Source organism: Leopardus geoffroyi, chromosome B1 (assembly GCF_018350155.1).
Source record: "Leopardus geoffroyi isolate Oge1 chromosome B1, O.geoffroyi_Oge1_pat1.0, whole genome shotgun sequence".
NCBI lineage: Eukaryota > Metazoa > Chordata > Mammalia > Carnivora > Felidae > Leopardus > Leopardus geoffroyi.
This window is the reverse complement of record NC_059327.1, coordinates 71,649,479-71,670,142: the sequence shown is the minus strand read 5'-3', so window position 1 is coordinate 71,670,142 and position 20,664 is coordinate 71,649,479. Positions and strand designations below refer to the sequence as shown.

The window sequence follows — 20,664 nt, the reverse complement described above, 5'->3', positions numbered from 1 at the left end:
ACACAGCAGCCTCCTCTTTTCTATCATTTCCCCTTTCATTCATCTTCTTTATTTCAATCAATTTTGCCAATTTTCCAGAGGTCAAAGCTCTATCAGGCAAAGTCTATGGATGAGATTGGTCTCTGCTTAGTCTGTTTTAGAGCTTTTGCTACTTTTAACCAAGGGTAAGATGACAACCCTTAGGCATCAAAATCTCATGAAATCCATAATACCTATTGTTTTCCCAAAGTAATTCTGACCTATTGATTTAGGGGTCCAAAAGCTACCCCTTATACTGCTTGTGTTGCTCAATTCTCTTTACTGACTCTATGGTCTAGGGTCTCGGAACTTAAGTCTCAATTACAGGAAGTGAGGCTTACATTCTGAGAAGTTCTGTTCTTAATCAGTTACTTCATTACAACAATCCTTATTTAATTTCTTTTAAACAGTATATATTTGTAATGTTTAAAGCATAGGAATATCGGAAGATAAGTTAGTGAAGGTCATGTGAAATACTTAAAATTTGTTGTAATTCAGGATTCCTCAAGTCCAAAACATAGGAGTTATCTCAATTATATTTTGTGACTTTCTCATTTTATGTTAGGCATAGAAGAATGTTTGTGGAGTTTTTCCTGATGGATTCAAATCAGTTAAATATTTTTTCAATGTGTTGAAAAAGAGTAAGAATGGTATCTCCTTGGTTTCACTTAACAAATTTGAATAAGTAGAGGAGAAAAGAATTGCAATACAAGAAGTAAGAAGCTGTCCTGCAGTAAGCCTGAGATTCAGTTACACTAATATTAGCACAACAAATGATTTTTCACAACGGTCACAAAACAAAACCAAAACCAAAAATAAACAAAAAAAACTCATGGCTTTGCAGCCAAATATTTTATGCTAGATTTTGGTCCACAGGGTAGAGAAATGAGTTACTTCTCACTCTGCAGTATCATCAGTCCTATATTTTCTGTTTATTGGTTTATTTACCTTATTTATTTCTTATTTCTTATTTTATTTCTTGTTTCTTTATTACCTTATATATTTCTCCACTTCTCATTCCCCTTTCCACTACAGGCAATCTTTCTGATGTGTTTTTATGTAAATATTTAATGTGATATTTTTGTTTACTTTTTAAATATGTGTTCTCTTAAAGACATAACATACTTGCTCTGTGTGCATGCATATTCAATTTACATAAACTATCACATTATAGAGTTTTGGAGTCTTATATATATATGTTATATATATGTTATATAAATTATAATATATATGTTATATGTATGTGTGTGTATATATATATATATATATATATATATATATATATATGTTTATTTATTTTGAGAGAAAGAGAGAGACACTGGGGGAAGGCAGAGAGGGAGGGAGAGAGAGAATCCCAGAATCGCCATGCTGTCAGTGTGGAGCCCGACGTAGGGTTGGATCTCACAAACCTTCAGATCACAACCGGAGCCAAAATCAAGTCAGATGTATAACCAACTGAGCCACCCAGGTACCCCAGGAGTGTTTTATATTTTAAACTTTTCTTTACTTAACACTTTATTTTTTAAGATTTATCAATATATCAGCATTTGGGGGGAATCACATTTAATCCATAGTGTCCCTCTGCTGCTTAGTCTTGCATGGCATGTACCCACGCCATTGCTGTAGGTCTCCCCAATGATAGCTATAAGGATGAAGCAGCTTCTAGCCTGTCACATCTCAGGGAGAGAATTCCTCTGAAGTATTTGTCATGATAGGGATGGCCAGGTCATGAGATAAACATATTCCTCATTCGACTGAGTCCTGTCTAATTGCACTGGCCTTATCTCCACAGCACTAAGCACTTGCTTATAAATAAACTTGAAAACAACACCTTAAAACTTTTCAGATGTTATTCTCATGTGGCTGGAAAAGAAATGACACCTGGCAGCACTAGAATGAGTTTGGGGTTAGAATTCTATGACTTGATGATTATTTCTTAAATGTTTTTGACAAGACTTCTGAATAATTCACCATTGATTGAATATTCTGAGAGGCTGAAAGCAGGTTGATTGATTAAATAAGCACATGGAGATATGTGGAGAAACTGACAAAACACTATGTACTCCCAATATACCAATATACCAATAAACTTAAATAAATTTAACTTTACTTTTAAATAGATTTAAATATCCACCTGTATAGGAAATACATAGAGATTCCTGCCCCTAAAAAAGTTATACAGCTATACAGTATAACTTTCCAGACAAAGTAAAATAAAATTACGTTTAATTTTAGTGAAAATAAATATTCTCAGAAATTTTGTAAAGCACAGATTGCACATCTTATTTCCAGAATAAAAAAGTATCTTTTCTCCTCACATACAGTTCATTTACCAGGTCCAGTTTGCATTTTTACATAGGACATAAGAACATAAAGGACACAAAGAATGTCCTTTTACATTATACATTCATTCATTAAAAAAAAATTATGAAATGCCTACTACACCATCTCTACTGTTGTAGGTGCTGGGAATTCAATGTTGAAAAAAAAAAAATAGTACCTGCCTGCTCTCTCTCTCTCTTTTTTTTTTTTCTCTCTCTCCCTGTATGTGTATGCATGTGTGTGTGTGTGTGTGTGTGTGTGTATGTGTGTGTGTATATATATATTATATATATGTAATGTATATATATATATATATATATATATATATATTATAGATATACACATAAGTATAGACAGAGATAAAGATGTATAAAGAGATAGATACCTACAGTGGCTTTTATTGAATTCCCAAAATATAAGATAAAATTACATAACAGTGAATTAGTCATGAAGAAATTTGAAGGTATTATGAAGAGAAAAACAAAAGCTTTTGTCCTATGTGAACATTAGTGTTCTTCTATGTGATTTCTCTTCTTCAGATGATGCTGAGGTGGAGGAGACCCCTGGGTCATTTGAGGTATCTTCAGCAAGAACAAAATGCACATCCAGTAGAAATTGGTGAATATAGGGGTGCCTGGGTGGCGCAGTCGGTTAAGCGTCCGACTTCAGCCAGGTCACGATCTCGCAGTCCGTGAGTTCGAGCCCCGCATCAGGCTCTGGGCTGATGGCTCAGAGCCTGGAGCCTGTTTCCGCCCCTCTCTGCCCCTCCCCCGTTCATGCTCTCTCTCTGCCCCTCCCCCGTTCATGCTCTGTCTCTCTCTGTCCCAAAAATAAATAAACGTTAAAAAAAAAAAAAAAAGAAATTGGTGAATATATATTCAATAATTTCTATAATTGTAATCATGCTGGCCCCACAAAATAGGTCCAGTTGACCACCAACATCTGATGTAATAAAGCCAATAATGAAATCAAATAAATAATGTGTCTTTTATAAAAGGCACATCAAACATTACTAGAGTTTAAATTATTTGAAGCTAATAGATTAACCATTATATGAAAATTAATTAGTTGTATTATGTTAAGATTGGTATAAAGTAATATAAATTAATGATATCTTAAAATAATATTTATGTAAATCATCTCAAAAAGGAGAGAGTTACAGAGAAAGAATTAACCAACTGATGAGAGAGAGAGAGAGAGAGAGAGAGAGAGAGAGAGGGAGAGAAAGCAATTATAAAATCTGTTTCCAAAAATATAACTCAAAGATTTTGGAAGATAATAAATTGAGGCAAATCAATAAAACATCTTAGACAATTACAAATTCATTTCCATGTGCTAAATGAACAGAAATGTAACATTCAGGTGACTAATTGAATGATGATGTTTTCCAGAAACAATTTGTGAAGCAATTTGTGAATTCTAACGTCCAAACTATTTCTTTTTAAGCACTTGTAATATTTCATCTAACTAAAATATGTTAGCACAGTATTGCCTTCTCTTTAAGAAATTTTTAAAATCTACATTTGTCTTTATTGATTGTGCTTAGTTGTAGTAAAATGTGACACAAAATTTGCCATATTAATAGATTTTAAGCATGTAGTTCTGTGGCACTACGTACATTCCCACTGTAGTGCAGCCATCACCAACGTCCGTCTCCAGAACTTTTTTATCCCCCCAACTGAAACCCTGTACCCATTTAAAAATCTCTCCAGTCTCCCATTCCCCTCAGCCCCTGGCAACCACCATCCAACTTTTTGTCTCTGAATTTGACTACTGTAGCACTGACTTCTTTTTTTTAAATTATTTTTTTAAATGTTTATTAAAATTTTTTATGTTTATGTTTATTATTTTAATAATAATAATGAGTGAGGGAGGAGTAGAGGGATCTGGAATCTGAAGCAGGTTCCAGGCTCTGAGCTGTCAGCACAGAGTCTTATGCAGGGCTCAAACCCATGAACTGCGAGATCATGACCTGAGCTGAAGTCAGTCTCTTAACTGACTGAGCCACTCAGGTGCCCCTGTAGCACTGACTTCTTAAATAGATTACATTATTAATCTTTTTCTCATTGCCTTGGACCATTCTTAGAATCATGCTATTTTTTCGTACAGTTTGGTAGTGAAATATAAGTTGCCTCTAGACCTTTGAGAAATTTGTATATTTCCTCCCCATTTAGGGTCTTAGCTGCCCACGTGTGATTGCTGTTATTTTGCCTGATTGATACTCTCTACTGTCTCCTACATCACTTCCTGTAAATATGCAATAAGATCTACAAAATCAGCAATTTTAAATTTGTTAAGGACATGAACAGACAATGCTTGTAACTTAAAGATTGAATTTTACTTGAGTGCTGATTCATGGGGGCATATGTACCCCAATGTTTATAGCAGCACTATCAACAATAGCCAAATTATGGAAGGAGCTCAAATGTCCATCACCTCATGAATGGATAAAGAAGAAGTGGTACATATATACAATGGAATACTACTTGGCAATGAAAAAGAATGAAATCTTGCTATTTGCAACAAGGTGGACGGAACTGGAGGGTATTACACTAAGTGAAATAAGTCAGTCAGCAAAAGACAGATATACGTTTTCACTCATAGGTGAAAGTTGAGAAATGTCGCAGAAGATCATGGGGGAAGGGAAAGAAAAAAATATATACTTACAAACAGGGAAGCCAGCCATAAGAGACTTTAAATACAGAGAACAAACTAAGGGTGGAAGAGAGTGGGGTGGCAGGGGGATGGGCAGGACAATCAGTGGTGGGCACTGAGGAAGGCACTTGTTGGGATGAGCACTGGGTGTTTTGAGTGAGCGGTGAATCACAGGAATCTACTCCCGAAGCCAAGAGCGCACCATGTACACTGTATGTTAGCTAACTTGACAATAAAGTATATAATAAATAAATAAATAATAAATTGGAAGTACAAAAAGATTAAATTCTACTCGCTCAGTCTCTTCTTTTCGCTCCAGTCTGAGTGGAGTTCTGTGTGGATGTCTGAGATGCTTATCTACTCAGAAGCAGGATTGCTGAAACACTCTATAATAGTCAGTTGCTTGGCAGGGAGGAGTGCCCAGTGTCTGAAAGGAAAGCAAGATGCTGAGTTCAAATATGAATGTCAGCCTTTCTTGGTGAAACCCGGTGTGAGGTTTACTGGATGTGTGTCTAGGGAGAGGGAAAATGTCAGATTTAAATGACAGACGAAGACTAGCACTATCACTTCTCCGTTGAGAAGCTAAAACCTTAAGTACAAAAGGAAAAAAAAACCAACAACCTGAGAGAAAATGTCTTAAAAATTGAAGAACAAGTAAATTAACACTTACCAAGTAACTCAGACACACTCACTGCCTTTTGCTGCTGAGTTATAGTATAAGTCACTGTAGTTTATTTCAATGTTCACAAGATTCTCCCTGGGGATAAAAACAGAGTTAATCTGGCTCAAGATTGTCAGCATTACTTTTAATGCTTATTTGATGAAATTAATATTCATTTTTAATTCAGTTGTCACTTAATGTTGAATTAAACACAGCACTGTAATCACAATAGCTTGTTACATTTGGAAGGTACTCTTGCCATGTTGGTATTTAAGGAGAAGAATTTTTCCCCAGATCCAATAATTTTTCTATGGCTTATTCCTGAGAAAATTGGAAAAAGACATTAAATGTTAATATCTATTGAGTAGATTGGAATATTTACAAACATTTAAGTATGTGTCTGATCTGAATTCAAATCTTGTCTTTTGTTACTTGTGTGATCCTGGAGAAACCATGTGGGTTTCTGGAACCTTGGTTTCCTCATCTGTAGTGGGGATTTTAGAGTCAGGATTGGATTGGATTTGATTTGATTTATTATTTTTTTTAATGTTTATTTTTATTTTTGAGAGAGAGACAGAGAGTGAGTGGGGGAGGAGCAGAAGAAAGGGAGACACAGAATGCAAAGCAAGCTGCAGGCTCTGAGCCGTCAGCACAGAGCCTGACATGGGGCTTGAACTCACGGACTGCAAGATCATGACCTCAGCCAAAGTCAGACACTGAATCGACTGAGCCACCAGGCACCCCAAGAGTTGGGATTTTAAAGCTATGTGAGGAGAAATTAAATAATGTATGTAAAGAATTGGCATAGAATCTGGTATATACTGGGTGTTCAATAAATGGCAGTCATTTATATCATTAATATATTAGGACAGACTGTTTTCCTAGTGTCTTCTAGAAATCTTTACTTGAGACCAAAGTGAATAAAAATTATTTTAAAATATCTCTTCAGATAGCCTTGGATGCCCTCACACTCTGTCCCCACCCCAGCTCAGATCTTACTTTGAACTTGAATAACATATCCAGTTGTCTCATGGTATTTTTCTTTGAATGTTCAATAGGTATTTCAAATTGAACATATTCCAAGTCAAACTCTTCACATTTCCTCCATTTATAAGGTATTAACAATACACAGCCAAATCCATCGGTAAATATTTGCTTTACCTTCAAAATATGTACAGAATCCATCTCACCTGGATTTTTCCAATAGCTTTCTGATTGGTCTTTCCACTTCCAACTTTAATGTATTTCACTGCAATATCTGTATATCCTATTTTCTTCACACAATGATCAAAATAATACTTCTGCAACTAACAAACCATATCACTCTTTTGCTCAAAACTCCCTAGATACTCCCCAGTATACTCTAAGTAAAACTCCATGGCCCTACCTCTGTCACCCACCCACTTTGAACTTTCTCAACTCATGCCCTACCATCCTTGGTCATTGCTTATACTGCTTCCTGCCACACCAACCTCCATTGTGCTCTATCCGTACCTGAGGCATGCTGTTGGCTTAGAATCTTCCTCTGCATTTGATTTTCCCTCCTGCTGGAATGTTCTTCCACCATTTATCACTGAGGCTAATTCTTATATCTCCTTTAGATCAGTAGTTTTCAAAGTGTGGTCACAGACACTTAGGGGTCCCTGATATCTTTTTGGGGGGTTCATGAAGTCAAAATTATTTTCATAATAAACGAACATATCATATCATGTGATATTTTCACTGTGATTGTTATTTCAAGAAAGCTAGCAAACTGGCAAACTATGGTTATTCAGACTATGATATTTGGTGGACATTGTCACAGAAATGAACACAATGACTTGTTGCTTCAACAGCTGATAAGATTTGTAGTTAATAATAAATTTCGAGGGGCACCTGGGTGGCTCAGTTAAGCATCCAACTTCGGCTCAGGTCATGTTTCACAGCTTGTGGGTTTGAGCCCCATGTCAGGCCCTGCGCTGACAGCTTGGAGCTTGCTTCAGATTCTGTGACTCCCTCTCTCTTGGCCCCTCCCCCATGCACCTTCTGTCTTTCTCAAAGGTAAATAAACATTAAAAAAAATTAATAGAAAATAATAATATAAATTTTGAGCCTAGGTTTTAATGTGACAGTTAGAATTTTGGAGAATTTGTGTCTGCTATGATGAGCTTGACAACTCCCCAATTTTTAAAGACTTTTCTGATAAATAATGATATTAAAATGAAATATATATTATATAATAAAATGGATCAATATTTGGAAGATCTGCACAACTCAGAGAATTTTTTTCTTTTTTTAATGCTTATTTATTTTGAGAGAGAGAGAGAGAGCATGAGTGGGAAAGGGACAGAGAAAGTGGAAGAGACAGCATCCCAAGTAGGCCCTGTGCTGTCAGCGTGGTGCCCAATGAGGGCCTCGATCCCACGAACTGTGAGATCATGACCTGAGCTGAAATCAAGACTCTGATGCTTCACTAACTGAGCCACCCAAGCGCCCCTAGAATTTTTCTAATGACCAAGAAATAACGTTCAAAATCATTCATGGATGAAAGATCCATTGAAAGTACAAGACCAAGAGATATTAATGTATTTAAGTAAAAAACTTCATTGAGATGTTTTGATATATCACTACTTTCAAATGGCAGCTTTCCAGTGCCATCCTTGCCTCTTCCTATCCCATAAGAGATAAACTGATAGGAAAGCCCATGCACTTTCTCCTTTGGTACCTGGGAAAGTTCAAACCCTTGGGATTTGTAAGCCAAGTCTTAATTCATAACCACATTGCAGGGCAAAGATGGCTGCCTCTCCTTGTTCTCTCAAGCCAACAGAGGATCTGCTTGGGAGACCCCAGGGACTTCCCAGAAAGTCTCATTATATGACGATGAATTTTTTCATACTCCCTTGATGCGAGTGTGGCATCATGGGTCCCAACATCCAAATCAAATTTTGAGTAGAGAGTTAATTCCACTCCCCATGGGGCAACCACAAGATGCGTATTATAATGAACATGTAAGAAACTTCACTTGTTGAGTTCTGATGTGTTATCAAAGAAACGTGTCACATATCCACAAAAGCTATTAAAATATGCCTGTCTTTCCCAACTACATATCTGTTTGACCTAAAGTTTTCTTCACAGTCTTCAACCAAAGCAACATGAACCAACAGATTAAATGAAAAAATGAGAATCTAGCTGGCTTCTATTAAGCCAGACACTGAAGAAATTTACAATATTCTAAAACAATACTACTCTTCTTCCTAAATTTTATATTTCTGAAAATAGTGATTGTTTATAAAAATCTTTTATCTAATGTTGCCATAGAGTAATTTATTATTAGTTTCAAATGAATTAATAAATAACATTTTTATAGTTTAAATTTTCAATATGACAAATATTGATACAACTCACACAAATAAAAGCTCATTGGACTCTTCAGTAACTTCTAAGAATGCAAAGGGACCTTGAGATCAAAAAGTTCGAGAACCACTCCTTTAGATCTTTGCTCAGCTGCCACCTTCTCAGGAAGATCTTACTTTATTGCAATCCTCAACCCTAAGAACAGCTCTTCCTGACTCTGGCTTCCTCGGGCCCTTTTTCTGCTTCCTTTCTCTCCACAGCACTTAGCACCATCTGATATGACTTATATATTTATTGTTCATCTTCACCCCCGTGGGAATAAGTACAACAAGTCAGGGTTTTTGTCTTTTGTTCAGTGAGGTAAACTTAATGCCTAGAACACCTCAAATCCTGACACAGAGTAGGTGCTCAGTACATATTTGTAAAATGAAGAAATAAGGGAACAAATTGAAGATGAAACCAATGAAGGAAGGGGTACATATTAACCTGTCTGTTTATAAGCTGAGGTGGAAACCAACCACCTGACGATTTTTCAGATGGCAACAATAAGAATGAATCCTATTAGCAATGTTTCTTGGAATTATGTGGTGTTTTCTCATATATCTAAGGAACATGGCTGTAAATCACTCTCCTAATTGTTCACAGTTAGAAATCAATATTCCTAAGTACACTTACTTCAAAATATATCATTAATATGTTTACTTAATTTCCACTGGTTTAACCCAGGGTGACAGGAGAATGTATTTTATTTAAGTTGATAATCAGGAGGCACTGCCATATTTACAAATAATAAAACAGCTGCCAAGGTGAAGGAAATAATAAAGTCTTGGAAGTCCAATAACTTTAGCAATACTGCAATCTTCTTACTCTCCATTGTGGTCCTAATTTGCATGTACACTGATAATATTGTTTCATTTCCTAAGCACAAACCTCATAACTGTTTCCAATCATTATCCATCTGTGTTTTTGAGAGAAGATAAATTCATCCCTTACAAAATAGTGTGACATTTATTCTACTTCTCGCAGGCATGTGCCTTGCCTAGTAATTTGGCTCTCATTGAATCTATGCTTCTTGAAGATAATGAAATTGTTTGGGATTTAAGTCCAAGAATATTTGTTTGTGTCAGGGGAGGCACAATTATAACATATTCGGGTTTTAATAACAGTAAGGAGATCAACATAAAAATCGAGAGTATATTGCGTTTACAAAACACTAAATAAGGACTTCCAGTTGCTTGAGTACGAGTGCTGTATTAAGGGGAATGAATTAGTTTTGCATAAAACAAACAATTTCATACAGTTTTTACTTGAAAAATTGTCAAATTAAAACAGAACAATTCACAAAGTTCATTTGTTTTGCTAATGGAATTGGCCTGGATTCAGCCAAAATTTATCTTTATATTCACTTGCAAACTGCCTACCTTAGTCAAGCTAAGCTTCCTATCATCTTTCTAATGGGGTTTGGCAGCTGCCACATGAGGCCCTGGACTGGTCATAGTCTGAGGTTGGCTTGTGTGCACGGAAGAAACACAGACAAGTCTTCATGTATGTTGGAAGTTGCTTTGTTTCAAATCTTACCGCGGCTGAGATTTCACATCTGCTCTCCTGGCATTTGTGTTTTCTGATTTATTACTCTTTGATTTCTGGTACCTGTGCCCAAGCCAGTTTCCTAATTATATGTGTGGTTTCTAACCACCAGCTCCATCTATGATTTGGACACCCTGCATTCCGCTGCCTCAGTTTAGCGACTCGCCCTATCCTCGCAGTAATGGCCTCAACTCTTCACAACCATGTGAGGTCCTCACATATCCATTGTGTGATAAGATTAATTGGAAAGAAATTTATAATAATCTAAGTTTTAGGGAAAAAAAAAACCTCTCAATGTTCTCTAGGATCATCTTTGTTATACATGGGTTCTTTTCTAATTCACCGATATGTCTCCAAAATCATGCCTACATTCTTTGCATATTAAATAATGATGAAACTCGGGAGATCTCTAGCAGCCAAAAGTCACACAAAGTACTCTTCTTGGTCATATTTTAGTATAACAGAAATAATACCATACATAAATCACTTTCACATATTAAAATGGAATACAAAGAGACATCTGTACTGGATACAAAACCATTAACAGAGATCATTGCAAATTTTCTAGCCTTTTCTTCTTTTTATCTGCTAAGTATTTGAAATCATACCTTATCAACCCTGTCTTGATGAAAGTACTTTCTCCTTCTGATTTAAAAATGTTTTAAATGTTTCTAATTTCTGAGAGAGAGAGAGAAAGAGAGAGAGAGAGAGAAAGAGAGAGAGAGAGAGAAAGAGAGCATGAGCAGGGGAGGGGCAGAGAGGGAGAGAGACACAGAATCCAAAGCAGGCTCCAGGCTCTGAGCTGTCACCGTAGAGCCTGATGTGGGGCTCAAGCCCACAAACTGTGAGATCATGACTTGAGCCAAAGTCAGACCCTTAATCAACCCAGCCAGCCAGTTGCCCCACTTTCTGATTTTTAAAGATCACTTTATTGTTTGGGTATTTACATGGGGAGAGTATTTTATTTATTTCATTAAAATAAATACCAGGATAACACTGGATTCAAAACATGCCTTTACCGTTAGATACCGGGCTGTGCAAAAGTAAATCAGCTTTTAATTAGTTAATATATTTTAATTATATTAAATGAAATTGCAAACACCAGTGTACTATGTTGCTGTTTCAGGTGCTCAACTTAAAAATATAAACACGAAACAAAGAGAAATGTTAAGGCTGCTCCCTGATTTTAAAAGAGTTCTCCATGAAGTTTGACTTGCAATTTCTAATGGTGTAGCAGAAAGAGACCTAATGTAATCCTCAGTTAATGAAACTTGGAAGTATATATCTGTGTGGAAAAATACAAGGAATCTGTGGTCATAAGTCTTGGGCATAAGTTCTTTCTGTGCCACTGACTACCTTTATAGGACATTTACATGAGATATGGTGTGCTTCAGTTTCCTTACCTGTAAAATGAGAAAAATAATTTGTGTTCCATCAACCTTACAGTTATTAAAACAAACTATGTGCTATGCAGGTAAGGAGTTTTCACACTTTAATTTTTTTAATGTTTATTTATTTTTGAGACAGAGAGAGACAGAGTGAGCTGGGAAGGGGCAGAAGGAGCAGGAGACACAGAATCTAAAGCAGGATCCAGGCTCTGAGCTGTCAGCACGGAGCCTGACGCAGGGCTTGAACTCACAAATCGTGAGATCATGACCTGAGTCAAAGTCAGACACCCAACTGACCGAGCCACCCAGGTGTCCTGGAGGTTTTCATACTTTAAAGCATCAACTAATATTAGTCAGTACTATTACTTTCTCCAGTTGGGTCAACAAGGGTGAGATCATGAGCAAATTTCTCAAGCAGGCCTCATTTTAGTTTTCACACAATTAAAGGATTCAAGGGCATGACCTTATGTACTTTTAAAATTCTAGGTTTTCATTGTTAATTGAGTGACATAAGTCTTTGCCTCCTTTGATTGATCAGAATTTTGTTTTCTCGGCCTTTAAGAGTTTTGAGTAAACAAAATATTCGTGCTGATTTCAAGGAATTTACAAGACTGAAAAAGATTACCTGATCTATTCCTGACTTGATTTAACTTCTTGGAAAGATATTTCAAAGCTTTTTGACTTGGAAAAATAGAATAAGAAATAGTAGCAGGGTATTCTGTTTCTTCACAAGGAACAGGGCAGCTAGAATTATATTTTCCCATTGTACATGATTCCTTAACTTTAATGTAGTCTGAAATGAAAATCAGGACAGGATATTGAGAAAAGGGGATCATTTCACAGTTGGGAGGAAAGAGCTTTTTAAAATTTTATCATTTGATTTTCAATGCTAAAAACGTGGTTAACAATTTCTATCATCACTGTCTTAACAAATGGTGTTTATATTTTATATTTTAACATAAATACAGTGAAGGAGACAGAATATGAAACATAGGAATTATCTTTTAAATTCATTGAGTCACTGGCTTCTGACCTTTGTGAGAAATGAGAAGTTTTTTCTAGAAATTCTTTGGGTTTATCTCCATAAAATAGTATGCATTCAGACAGGAGAAAGATGGAAAGTTGTTTGTGTGACCTTATATCACTTTGAGAGGAACTTTGAAATATAATCCTGAAAGCCAATGACTCAGGTTTAAAGTAAACTTATCCTGCGGTTTATCTCAAGTTCTAACAGCGTAAAATACATGGCTGGGTGTTCAGATTATCTTGTAGCTGTGGACCTAGTGACTTCTGACTCAACCACCGAGGTTCTCCGTCCTCTGTCTTGTCTTGACTTCTGTAGAGCAATCAGGCTATCGATGCAAATGTATCCTTGAAAAATCCCCTGCAGGAGGTGGTATTTGTCTCCAGCTTTCCTTTGGACCACATCCTGGTACCCAATCTCTCTGCTCCTTACTCTGGGTAAATATTCCTTTCTTGTTCTTCCCTGTAGTTTTGGTATGGAAACTCTTTGTTCTTGTGAATGCTTTGTTTACCAAGACTCCCTGATTAATGGCAAACTTTGGGTTTCTTCTCCGGAATCTAAGTATGATACTTCTTTAGGGCATGACTTTTGCTTGCTTTCTCTAGTTCTTTATTCTGGTAATAAACACCATCCTTTCCTTCAACTCACACAAACACATCCACTCACACACACATGCTGTCATAGCACACATTTTTCTGTGTAACCCATTATCACTCCACACTCCCTGAAGGACTGCATGCATGATTTATTTCCCCAAACTTTCTCTCCAGCCTCCATCAGGGATAGGAAATCATAAGAAATTTGACAACGTAACTCCTAACTCCACTGGTCAATAATCTGACTTCTGCATATTCAGCTTGAAAGATATTAAAAAATACATCAGGTTCCTTCTACCCGTATCCATTCCATGAAATATTTTACAACAATGGAAAAGAAACTTCTCATTCTATTCCTGGTGTCCTGGAGATATTTCCACAATGGGATAGAACAGCAAGTTTTATAGAATATTATTCTATTTTAATTTTAAAAAGCAATGATTTACCATCATAAATACGAACCTATTTATGTGGAAAAAAATAAAAGTAGAATATACTAGAGTATTAACATTGGTTCGGAGTTAAGATAAATAATATGAAAGTAAAAAAAAATATTGCTTAAAAAGAAGTTGTACTCAGTAAAGGTGGCGTGTATGGTATTGGTCTCATTTGCATAAAAATTTATATAAGCATTTACATATAATGCGGTGTATAGCGAAATGAATAAATGAGAGGATGGTCACCTAAATAATGATAATAATTCTCGGAGTGATGCAACTTGTACTGATCTCCGCAAGATTTTTCTCTGTTCTGTAATGTTGGAACTAGTCACAACAAGCTTGCTTTATTTATGTAATAAGAAAAAAAAAAGCAAGGCTATTTTGATTATACAAAACTATAAAATTGAAAAAACACAAAAGTTGGAAATAAAAATCACGCGGTGCCTGGGTGGCTCTGTCAGTCAAGCATCTGTCTCTTGATCTCAATTCAGGTCAGGATCTCACAATTCGTGAGATAGAGCCCCACGTTGGGCTCTGCACTGACAGCACAGAGCCTGCTTGGGATTCTCTATCTCTCTCCTTACCTCTCCCCTGCTCATACTCCCTCTGTCTCTCAAAATAAATACACTTTAAAAAAAAATACACTTTTTTTTTTAAAGAAAACAAATAAGAATCAAAGCTTTCTGCTGTGACTTTGTCACTGAATATCTGTTTTTCATAAGAATTTTTTAATGTCTATTTATTTTTGAGAAAGAGAGAGCGAGAGAGCATGCAGGTGGAGGGAGGGCAGAGAGAGGGAGACAGAGAATCTGAAGCAGGCTCCAGGCCCTGAGCTGTCAGCACAGAGCCTGACATGGGGATTGAACCCACACACCGTGAGATCATGACCTGAGCTTAAGTCTGACACTTAACCCACTGAGCCACCCAGGTGCCCAGGTCAATGAATATCTTTAATTCAGGTGCATCTTGAATTCAGAGGGTTTTGTTTTGTTTTACTGTCTATGTCTATATAAGCTACTGTTCTTAATTTTAAAAACATTGAAAAAAAAGTTCCTCTTTACAGTCTCTATTCTGTTTCATCTCAGCACTAGCCACACTATGGTTTAATGTCTTGTTTCACTCTGAGCAATTTTCATATAAATCGTGAGAATAAAGAAATAAATTAAACCCTTACCAAGTGTAGGTGAGGCACAGTTGTAAAACTTTTGTAGGTCACACTCTATCCCATTTCCTTAAAAATAATAAATCTAAACATAAAGACTTTACATTTCATGAAATAAGTGACCTAATGACAAAAATATATTTTATCCATCCATCTTGTTGTTTGCAAAACAGCGAGAACAACAACAAACTATGAAACCATGCTAATACTTAAGGTAAATATACATGGGAAGGAAAAATAGTAATGTTTTTGTTAATTTCCATGTTTCTTTTCCTCCATCTGTATCAGGCAAAATCATTTAAGTGGAGATAATGTCTTAAAACATAGCTTTGAAATTTAAAATTGTTCTCACACTTATCATCTCATTTGTCCCTACACTAATCCTGTGATGTGGGAATCATCATTGTTATAAATAAGAAACTAAGGTTCAGAAAGTGGTTTGTCCAAGCAGTTGCAGGGGAGCTGGGCTGGGCTCATTTTGCTCACCTTCTGTCCTGTTCCTTCTATCCATTGATTGGTTGCTTGATTTTTTTTTTTTTTTATGGTATTGGAAGATGCATAGTATACAGTATATTTTCTTTAAAAAAAAAAAAAGTTTTTATCTAAGTTCCAGTTAGTTAACCTGCAATGTAATATTAGTTTCCGGTGTACAATTTAGTGATTGAACACTTCCATATTTACATATGCTTTAAACTTACCTGTAATTACAATACTTACATGTGATTTAAACATATATATACACACTGGCACACTTGGTATGTTGCCTTTCTAGCGGTAGTATGGGGCGGGTAAGGACCAATATTGTTAATCATTGGCTGTGGACCTTGCGAGAAATTATAAAATCAATATGTAGCAGAGCTGGGATTAATTCCAGGCTGATTCTAAAACTTTAGTCATTGCACCTTAACATAGCTAATTGTCTACTGCTGTAACCCCATGCGGTCTCTGGGGTTAGCCTCAATGTTAGTCAAGGATCTTGAAAATAACCAAAAGGGATTGTCCACTTATAATTTGCAGAGACATTTGGCTAAGAAGTGCTCTTTGTAAAGGAAATGAAAGGAATGCAAAAATAAAATCTACTTTCAGCATTAAATTGATAAACAAGCCTGTCTTTCCCAAAGTATGCGGGGCTTCTTCAAATGCTGTTTTTCTCATTGCAAAGAGCAATGACGTTTTGGAAACAATCCATATCTGAAAAACTGATTTTGGGGATTGGCTCTGAAAGTTGTTAGTAGAGGTACTTTCGCTGCTTCATTTAACGTCTCTATATTTTTAACGTCCTCGTCTATGTTCTCACATAGATGGATATGTGAGGATCAAACCAAATAAGATACCATTTTGGAAGCACGTGGGATATGCAAAAGTTTGCACAAATGCCATGCTTTGTATTTTATATTTCACTTTGCCTAGCTCCTAATTACATATTTGTAATTAAATTACAAAATTACATATTTGTAATTCAGTTTCTGACTTGTAAGAAGTAACACATTTTTAAATTATAAACATTATGGTTCATCCATCAGTTCAGATATTTTTTTTTTCCCCAGGAACTTTGGAAAGATAATTAGGAATGATGGATCAGATCCAGCATTAGCAGTTTTACAGAATGGCAGTTTTTGAGGGGCCAGAGGCCAATGATCAGAATGCTCGAAAGAAGGAAGTGATGATTCTCAAAATTCCTAAGAAGTTTGCCAAGTGGAAACCATTGTTAATAAGAGCAGAGTTAGCATTAGTATGTCCAGTGTGTGTGTGTGTGTGTGTGTGTGTGTGTGTGTGTATGTGCGCTCGCGCGCGCTTGAAATGGGCCATAGCAGCAAATTTAAAGGGCCAAACTGGTATTGCCTTTAATGCACTCTACACTTCTTTATAAATTTGCCGGCGAAGGGGGATGAGGCAAATCTGAATAAAAATAACCAGTGTTTATATAGAGTGTATTCTGTGTCAGGTGGGTTTCAAGCTACTTACATGCTCCTTTCATCCTTATGACAATCCCATGAGCTAGGATACTATTATTATTCTTCCCAGCTTATAGGAGGTACAGAGAGGTTTAGTTGAAGGTCACATAGAGGAGAAATTGTGTAGCTGAAATGAACAGCCTGGGTCAGAGTCTAGCTCTTATCCACCCTGCCCTCCTGCATCCTTCAGGGCTTGCTTCCAATATCCACGACTTTGGAAATGTTCCAAATTCTATGCAAAGGGAGCCTGGGTTGTTTTTCTAACCACAAAGAAAAGAATTTCCCAATGATGAAATATTTGGGGTTAAGATTTATATAGATGATCTAATTTTGCTTTCAAATTGAGAAAACTGTGATCGGTTTTAGATATTTAAAAGCACCAGACTTACATGCTCAAAAGAAGAATTGGGGCCTCGTTCAATTTTCTTTTCTTTTCCAGAAATCTCCACTATGACTCCAGGATTTAAAATCTGTCAGCGGAGGTTGTATTTGTTAAATGGATGACTTTCTGGCATAGAATTTCATAAGAATGGAAAACAATTTTCTGATACGTTCATTTCCTGTGACTCAAATTAAGTAGGTAAAATTAAATAAGGGAAATTTGTCATTCTTTATTTACCAGGAAGCAGAAAAGGTAAACATCCACATTGCTCTTGTATGTGCTGAGCCATGCATTCCTTCAAGCAACCAGAAGTGCTGTAGGTACTAAAATTCTGCAGCTTGATGTTAGGGTTGCATTCTCCCCAGGGGTATTCTTGATGGACTGTCTTGAGACAAAATAAATACCTGGCTCAGGAAGTTTATCTGAGTCAATCCATACATCTCCATTCCAAGAAGAGAAGCTAATATACATTTTTACTTTTTTTCTCAGATCTCTTTGATTCTTTTTTTTTTAATTGACTACATTTGCCTATTTTGCCTGCTCTATTAACATGAAAATCCCTGAAGGTAGATATAACAGGGGTCCTTTCACACATATCCCAAATGCTCTGTACCTGTAGTGAATTAATAAAATCAGACAGACTGCTCTAAAAATTAACTCATATAAGAAAAATAGTATCATTTATGGAAATAATATGTTAGCATATTAATCAGTCCACCCACAAAATAGGAACCAAAATCATACACACACACAAAAATCCTTTATTGAGTACTTATTTTATGCCAGGCAGTGGGTAAGTGCTTTCTTTATGTCATTTCACGTAAACCTCATAATAACCATGAAAACACAATATTATCTTTATCAGAGAAAGGAGATGGAATTTTAGGAAGTTAATTAAGGAAATTGCAGAGCAAGAGGCTGGCCGATGGAAATCAGCCAGACATGTCTGACTCCAAAATTCCTCCTCTTCCCACTTATTTTTCTTCTTTCCAGAACATCTCATGAGAAAACGTACAGTTTAGCAACTTAGGAGTCTCTTCATATTTACTGATCCTTTCCATCTCTAATGGAATTTAAAATTACGTTGATTTTACCAGGTTTCCCAGCTTTCACTTATGTTATACATGTGAATTCATTGTTTTTGCTAAATAGTTACCTCCTAGTAATGGGAAAGAATCTGAAATGAAACTATGGAATTTCCAGAGGTCTTCTGAGAGCATGGCAGAAAAAGGTTTCTAGTGGAAGTATTATTTATGTGTATATACATTTATTACCTTACCTGATTCCCTCAGACTCTACACCTTGTGAATATTATTTACCTTGACTTGGCGGATTGTTACCTGTGCATGCATTCCCACAGGTGACGACAAGCCTAAACCATCAATCTGGGGCACCTTCTGTGGTGAATGGATAACAAAGATGATTCCAGCATAAACAAAACCAAGGGTTTGTTCATAAGTGAATTCCTCCTGAAACAGACAACAACTTCTCCAAGTTACAAATTGATATCAATTCTATAAAAGTTTAAGAATTAGTTATACTATCTCATGATAGCATTTGACTTACTTAAAATCAAACATTTCATATCACTGTTCAATTTTTATATAAAAACTGAAAATTAAACACCTCTAAGATGTACTTTTCATGGTTGAATCACATGTCAAGGTGTCAAGAGTTTCCATAGATTACTTTTCACCTTAGATGAATGCCACAGCACGTATCATGACTGTTAATCATCTGATTTCCTGGCGGCCCTCTCTTCACCTTGTTGCCTTTTAGTTGCTTCTTCCGTGGCTGTTCTCTTCGCTTCATTGGTTTTAGAAAATCATTTGGCTCCTTTCGTCTCTTTGCAATTAAAATCTCTGGCCTTCTTTAAAATTGAAATTCATTTCCTCCTAAGAGAGGAGACTTACACTATTTCTTTAACATCATGCTCTTCTATAAATCCTATGCCAGATGAAAAAAACGAAGAAACTTCTGGTGATTTTGTTATTAAAGATCTTCCTTGATGTACAATGAGATTACATCCTGATAAAGCCATTGTAAGGTGAAAATACCATAAATCAAAAGTGCGTTTAATACTCCTAACTTACTGAGCATCATAGTTTAGCCTCACCTACCTTAAACATGCTTAGAGCACTCACTTTAGTCCACAGCTGGGCAAAATAATCTAACTCAAAGCTCTTTTTAATAATAAAATGTTGAGTATCTCATGTAGTTGACAGAATATGGAACTGAACATGAGAAACAGAATGGTTGTATGGGTGCAGAACGGTTGTAAGCATATCAGTTATTTATGCTGGTGATTGCGTAGCTGTCTGGGAGCTACTGCTACCCAGCATCACGAGACACTGTCACACCACATATCATTCGCCCAAGGACAGGTCCAAATTCAAACTTCGAAGTGTGACTTTGACTGAATGTGTATCACTTTGCACCATTGTAAAGCTGAAAAATTGCAAGTGGAGACATTGTGAAGTCAGAGACTGTCTGTAGTTGTAATTTCAGGTTATAAGGAGAAAGAATGGACTTGGGGATCCGATGATTTTTCCTGTGAATAGGTCGATTGTATATGTAATTACATTTAATGAACGTGCTTAATATTCCATTTGTAACTCAGGACCCTATTTCTCCTGGGTCTGTTAGGACTCTAAGAAATACTCGGTTGGCTAGTCTGGACAAGTATTTAAGAGCCATTCACTTATGGAATATTGCCTTGCATCTGCAGACTCTACTTGCATCCTAAAAATATTTGGGAAATTCCAACTTGTATAATCCACAATGTAATATTGGAACTGACCATATGGCCAGTATTGAAATCACCTAGAAATATTTTTTTAAATTTTTTTATTGTTTATTATTTTTGAAAGAGAGAGACAGAGAGCAAGCAGGAAAGGGGCAGAGAGAGAGGGAGACACAAATTCAGAAGCAGGCTCCAGGCTCTGAGCTGTCAGCACAGAGCCCAACACAGGGCTCAAACTCACAGACCGCGAGATCATGACCTGAGCGGTAGTCAGCCGCCCAACAGACTGAACCACCCACGCTCCCCTGAAATCACCTGGAAATATTAATCAAATATATGTACAAGCAAATACAGTATATGATCAAATATATATACATGCATTATACTGTGCAGTACTG

General features: G+C 36.3%; 1 protein-coding gene across 1 annotated transcript in view; it reads right to left on the bottom strand.

The window, feature by feature from the left end:
• Window positions 1–2,801: 2,801 nt before the first annotated feature.
• The window catches only part of ASIC5 (acid sensing ion channel subunit family member 5), a 29,956-nt gene continuing 12,093 nt past the window's right edge, over window positions 2,802–20,664 (bottom strand). Inside the window, 9 exon segments of the mRNA XM_045474926.1 lie at window positions 2,802–2,967; window positions 3,216–3,282; window positions 5,666–5,715; window positions 5,717–5,752; window positions 12,428–12,446; window positions 12,590–12,757; window positions 15,199–15,255; window positions 17,761–17,908; window positions 18,843–18,992. Coding sequence (XP_045330882.1) covers window positions 2,847–2,967; window positions 3,216–3,282; window positions 5,666–5,715; window positions 5,717–5,752; window positions 12,428–12,446; window positions 12,590–12,757; window positions 15,199–15,255; window positions 17,761–17,908; window positions 18,843–18,992 — 816 coding nt within the window. The 3' untranslated portion in view covers window positions 2,802–2,846.